General features: G+C 25.9%; 1 protein-coding gene across 1 annotated transcript; it reads right to left on the reverse strand.

Annotated features, from left to right (window-relative positions):
• Window positions 1-1202: 1202 nt before the first annotated feature.
• LOC111038658 lies at window positions 1203-2652 on the reverse strand. Its single transcript, XM_022321848.1, has 3 exons — window positions 1792-2652; window positions 1578-1735; window positions 1203-1513 (listed from the first exon to the last, which is right to left on the reverse strand). The coding sequence occupies exons 1-3, from the start codon at window positions 2066-2068 to the stop codon at window positions 1205-1207; spliced, it is 744 nt and encodes a 247-aa protein (XP_022177540.1). The 5' UTR covers window positions 2069-2652; the 3' UTR covers window positions 1203-1204.
• Between the last annotated feature and the right edge of the window lie 3747 nt (window positions 2653-6399).

Genomic DNA, 6399 nt, shown 5'->3' on the forward strand with positions numbered 1-6399 from the left:
TGTTTTCTCAAAAGGTGTCATTTCCAATACATTTTTTCAAAACGTATTATTTCCATAAATTGTGACATAACGTAGTATTTCCCATGCTAAATATCCGAAGCAACGCCTAATTTTTATCAAAACGTATTATTACCAATATAAATATATTTCCGGTTTGAAAAAAAATTAAGTTTTAAGTTTTGGTAAATACACAGCTGTGCGCTGGCAGTGAATGTGTTATCATTTAGTAAGTAAACAAACATTCCGATATTTCTAAAAATAGTTTATTCCTTTAAGTATATTGGTTTGTTTATAACGAGTTATCAATTATGTGTGATTGTGGTAGTGTGACACCATAAATATTTTAATGTCACCTATCGAAGTTCAGAATATTAATTATTATTGTTCCGTCTTTCAAATGTTCAATATAATAATATAGATAATTTATTATTATAATACCTATTATATATGAATTACCTTCCTTTGCAATATAATTGAAATTAGAATGAAACGCTCAAGAAGAATGATTGAAGCTGCTAAAAAGGTAAGAAGTAACCAAAATACTGAAATAGACACGTTTTTATAAACTTTGATTTATAAATTAAATAATAGGTCTCTAGAAATCTTTTTCCACCTTCGACTCAAGCAGGGAAGCGTGATATTGATAAATTAGCCAATAAAACTGAAGTAAGTAGTATATTTTACCTTATAATAAAATTAATATTGAAATATATATTTGACATTAGTATATATTTCTTTAGATATTGTTAAGACTAATGTTTATTTGTTTAAATATTATACCTTATTCTGTCATAATACTGTACCGCTTTGATAAATTAATACTCCATTCTCTAATACCTCTACTAAAATGTTAAATGGTAGGTAATCAATTAATATTGTGTATTTTTTAAAATTATTATTATAATAAGATTATTCATCAATATTCAATAATACTTATTACTACTAGTAGTTAAATAGGTAGTTACTTTAAAGGTACCTAATATTGATAATTTAAAAACATTTACTAATATTGCATGTGTCTTGTGTACAAATAAATAAATATTAAAATGTATAATGTATATTCATCTAAAGTTAGTAGGTAGTTGATTTACATTTTACAAAAAAAGTAATTATACATTTTTTCCAATTAAGTCAATATTATATTAAGCTCCAAAATCTTTTAAAATGTAGAAAAAAAGTTAGATTAGTGATGAAAACATAGATTTCATGTTATTTCCCGATTGAAGGTCCGTAATGTGTGAAATAAGCATATTGTTAATGAAGAATTTGGAAATACTTGCCTTATTACCTTTCTCTCCTTCATATCTTTGTCGGTTACATATACGCGAGTTTGAATTGATATTGGGTTGTTCTTTTTGAATGTTTCAAAAAACCAACGCAAAGTTGACTCTTCCTCATTTACCAACAGTCCAATCGCTGCAATTTCACTGTTCCCGTTGCCATCCTCAGTCATTAAAACATAAACGGGAAGCCTCAGATCAAGTAATTTGTACGTGGCATCTGCAAAAACTACCTGTACAAAAAAAAATTAAAAAAAGTATTTTTATAATTTGTTACTTTTATATAATATAATTTACCTCTGGAAATGAACTGAATGATTCTACCATAATCATATCTTGAATAAAAATACCGTTTAAATTATTGTCTTCGTCTATTGATACCTCTACAGTACAGTTGAATTTCCTCTTTAATTTAGTTACAACTTCGGTTAAATCATTTTTTGAACAATGATTTCCTACAAAAAAAACTAGAAATATCAAAAGCACTAAACTAAAATATTATTTTTCTTACCAGCTGTGGTACGGATGTTGGATAAATCCTTAAGTGTAACTATTTTACCGCTTTCTTTCATGATTTTATCTTGTATAAGTTTTTTGTTCGCCTTCATATCCATCAACTCTATAACTATGGCCTTGTTTTCCGGTGTGATCTTTCTCTGATTGGGAAGATGGCTGTACAATATTTTTGATATCTCGTGGTTATGAGTCTCGTTCATTTTAGTTATTTCTAACTGTTGTCCATTTGCTGAAGCTTTTAAATAAATAAAAGCTTCACAACATTGGCGCATTGTACTTAAACATTTGAATATAAATTTATTTATATATTTTATATATTGTAACTAGGTAATATAAAATGAAATATGTATAAATATGTATAAACTATAAGTGTACTTACGAGGTGACACGTTGGTCTAAAGTATTTTTTTTTTTTTTGTGGCATCCTCCATGCACACAACAATATTTAATATAGTAATATTTAATTTTGGTTGATGCTGTTACCATTTTCCCATTTGGGAATTTAGCATTGATTGATGCCAGGGTCTTGCAGTCTTTGATATAATAGTCGACATAATTTTTGTCTTTGTAGTGACTTAAAACTCTTTCAAATTCATCGAATGAAGAAAAAACATCAAAAACTTTCATATTTGGAAAAAACTTTAAACTTCGAAAAAAACAAAACTGAAAACTATATTATATACTGTGCTGTGCTGTACTGTACTGTACTGTACTACACTCATGAGGTTGAAGGGAAAGATACCTATAAAGATTAGTAAGGCCAAATAAACGATTAAGGTTTTCCTAATAAAATAACTATTATTATATATTTAAATTAGACGCCAATATTCAAATGCAGCGGGTAATTTACAGTGTGACNCCCAAAGAAAAAAGAGGAGGATTTAGTATTACAAGGGTAAATACATTTGACGAAATAACTATATCTATTAAAAACCATATAGAATCTTTTAAAAGTAAAAAGAGTCATTATTGTAGAGAAGATACAGGCCGTAGTTACTTGCAACCCGGTTTATCTGTGGCAGACGGCAGTTATGTGGAAACATTGGAAGAAAAAGAGGGAAGTTAGTAATCAATCTACTGCATCTCTAAGTAAATATTATGATGTGTTTTGTAATAATTTTAATTTGAGTTTTGGTCATCCAAGACAAGATGTTTGTTCATTTTGTTCTGAAACTTCAATTAAAATAAAAAATGAAATTGATATTGAGAAAAAAGTTGATTTGGAAGATGTATTATTGGAACACAAAAATAAATCAAAATGTTTTTCTCGAATGATGGCAGAAAAAATACCGAATACTGTTCAGGTATGTTTCGATATGATGCAAAATCAACCACTTCCTAAACTGAGTGTCACAGATACATTTTATAGTAGGCAAGCATGGGTTTATAACCTTACTTTTGTTATAATGTCAGAGAATGACCAGAGTAAAGATAACTGCTACTTGTATACATGGCACGAAGGTGAAAGTGGTCGTGGACCAAATGAGATTGGATCAGCTTTGTTACACTTTTTGGACATTCTAGAAGAACGGTTTAAAACAGAGCTAAGACCGCCCACGAGACTCAACCTTTATTCTGATTCATGCTCTGGTAAAAATAAAAATAAATTTATAATGGGTTTATTATTATATTACATGAATTGTAAAGAAACTATATTTGATAAAATCAAACACATTTTTCCTGTCAGAGGACACAGTTATATGGCTGCAGATCAGGTATTTGGTAGGATAGAGAAAGTTCTTCGCAAAAAAGAAATAATTGTGTGTCCTACGCAATACCATGATATTTTCAAACAATTTTGCCAGGTAAAAACCTATGAAAATGATTTTAAAGTGTATAATATAAAAGAAGCATGTAAGTCCATTATAAATCCAAAAGGATTTAAACTAACTGAACAAAAGATGTTGTTGTACGAAAAAGGCAAAAAAACCATTGGTATTTCACAAAACTATACTGACGATTATGTTTATTTTAAAATTATAAAAAAAAATTCAAGAATTGAATCATTGGGAACATTGGAAATCCTTAAAAAACAAAACCATGTGAAACCCCCAAAACAAAAGGATATAAAAAATTTGATGCGTTTTTTCACAGTACCAACAACCACTTCATTTTATGAAGACATTTTTAAATCAAATGAATTTGATTTGATTGAAGACTCAGCTCTTAACGAAGAAGGTGCTTGCATTTATTCAGAAGATACATCTTATTAAAATAAGAAATTTAATTTATTATTTTATTATGATAGTCATTTATTTTTTATTTTGTTTTATAATATTATATATTTATATGTTATTATGTATACAATAATATATTGTTAAAAAAAATATAAAGGTTGAAGTTTAAAGATTAAACTATTAAAGTGTTTTAAATTTTAATTGAATGCAGTTAGTTTATTACAAAAAATGTATATAATATAATCGTATTAATCTACTTACCTATTTATCAGCATATAGATCAATGAGTACTTTTTGCAATTATTTTTTTTTACATTTTTCAGATTTCAATAATTTATTATTAAAATAACGTTTTATCAAAACGCAATATTTCCAACAATTCTGTCTAAACGTGTTATTTCCGGAAATAACACGTTTTGCTAAAAGTGATTTTTAATTTTGACGAAAAAAACCATTTAAAATGTAAATATAGATCAATTTTCTTTCATAAATAAGTACAATTCCGTATGTTTTACTCTTAAAGACAAAAATAAAACAGTAAAATGCAAAATTTTAAGAGCTATAAGTCAAAACATAAAAACCGTTTTTATGAAGAACTGTAATTTTGGCAATACCACGTTATGACTTGTCGCCCTTCAAATATGACTCATTCCAAATTAGTAGATACAAGTATTATACATCCATTAATACAACTTATTTTTGATTGTAATAGGAGTTTGGGGCACTGACACCGAAATATTTGCTGCTGCTATTTATTTCAATACTTCAGTTTATGTATTTAGTACTCAAACACACACTTGGCAGATTTTTAGTAAAAATGTTAATCTAAAAGATAAACCAAAACGGGGAGAAAAATGTTTGTACTTAATAAACCAAAATAACACACACTACGAAGTAGTCACAGATGTATTTGAAGATATTGAATAAGTTCTTAATTAATATAACCTATATGATAGTTATTTTTAACTTTTGTATTGGACTTGTCTGCTTCTTGCGCAGAGACCTTTATTGAATTTATATTTTATGTTGTTATTGTTAAAATATTATTTCTTTAATTATAATTTTATTTGTTTATTTTTTAGCGGTTTTCGTTTTTTTTTTTACAGTTTTTAATTTTTTTTTGTAAATTGACTTGTCTTCTTATTGTGAAGAGCCAAATAATTAATGAAATTTATATTTTTACTGCTAAAGATAATTTGTTAATTTATTCATTCAAAATATTAATATAATATTATGTTATGTATAATGTTATAAATATTTTATTGGACAATTTTTTTTCACAGTTTTATTTTAAGGTTTTTTTTTAAATATTATATTCTAACAAAACGAAAGTTAAAATTTATAAAAACTATATTTTGTATTTCTAAACAATATACTTTTAACTATACAATGTTAATGGTATAATAATATTGTTTTGTTATTTCAAATCTTTATGACAATAATAATTAAAAAAAAAACTTTTGATAGTTAGATTAATACAAATTAATATAACTGATGTGTAAAAGTCATTTTGATGGATTTTGGCATAAAACCATTACTTATTACAAAAATGTAACACAATTTAAATTCTAGGAATCTACTGACAGAGCTAGAATGGAAAAGATGAAATACGCATTCATTACGTCTGTGTTCCATATTTAAAAAAAAGTTATTTCACATTTTAATTAACAAATAAAAATACTCCAAAAATTATACAAATGGGTTATCTGTGATTCTGTTATAAAATGAATACAAATTAATAATTAGGTACTAGTTTATATAAGTACCTACTGTACAACGAGTTGAAACATATTTTCTATTCTTGTAACTGTTTAATTTGTGCATAACAATGATATTAACTTTGCTGCAACAATAACAGATTATACATTTTATAAATGTTTAATTTAAAATTAATATATTGCAGCAATCCCTGTAAGCTAAGCTTGCGCTGGGGAAGCGGTCCTTATCAATTTATTTTAATATTTAATAGTACCTACCTATAATATTAATTATTAGTACCTACTAATTTAAAATGCACTATGAACTAATGTTTTAGTACAATAATCAGGTGAATTAAGAATAAAAATAAAGTAGGTACCTACCTATATTATAATATATTTAAAATATAATATACCTACTTAATACAGTGTTTAATGTTGAAAATAACAATTTTTAATTTTAAAAATAGATTTATCCAAACGCCTAACATAGTAACATGACTTTTGAAATATAAAAATTATTTAAATATTTCAAATTACAATAATTGTGTACATTAATATTTTAACGCTTGACGTTATTTCAAAACTCTATATAAATTATAAAACACTTTTTTGGCCAAAAACTTTATTGCAATAATATGATAATTGTAGATTAATATTATCAATGTTTAAATCTTGTAACATGTTCATTATAATGCACTTTATAGTACCTAACTATTAATCTAGATA

The sequence above is a fragment of the Myzus persicae genome, unplaced genomic scaffold (assembly GCF_001856785.1).
Source record: "Myzus persicae strain clone G006 unplaced genomic scaffold, MPER_G0061.0, whole genome shotgun sequence".
Classification (NCBI taxonomy): domain Eukaryota; kingdom Metazoa; phylum Arthropoda; class Insecta; order Hemiptera; family Aphididae; genus Myzus; species Myzus persicae.

Bases quoted from the DNA above. Each gene is read 5' to 3' on its own strand.
- LOC111038658 (XM_022321848.1), bottom strand. From the start codon at position 2,068: ATGCGCCAATGTTGTGAAGCTTTTATTTATTTAAAAGCTTCAGCAAAT. The intron at 1,736-1,791 runs GTAAGAAAAATA...TTTTTTTTGTAG, and splicing joins CAACATCCGTACCACAGCTG to GAAATCATTGTTCAAAAAAT. The intron at 1,514-1,577 runs GTAAATTATATT...TTTTTTGTACAG, and splicing joins CATTCAGTTCATTTCCAGAG to GTAGTTTTTGCAGATGCCAC.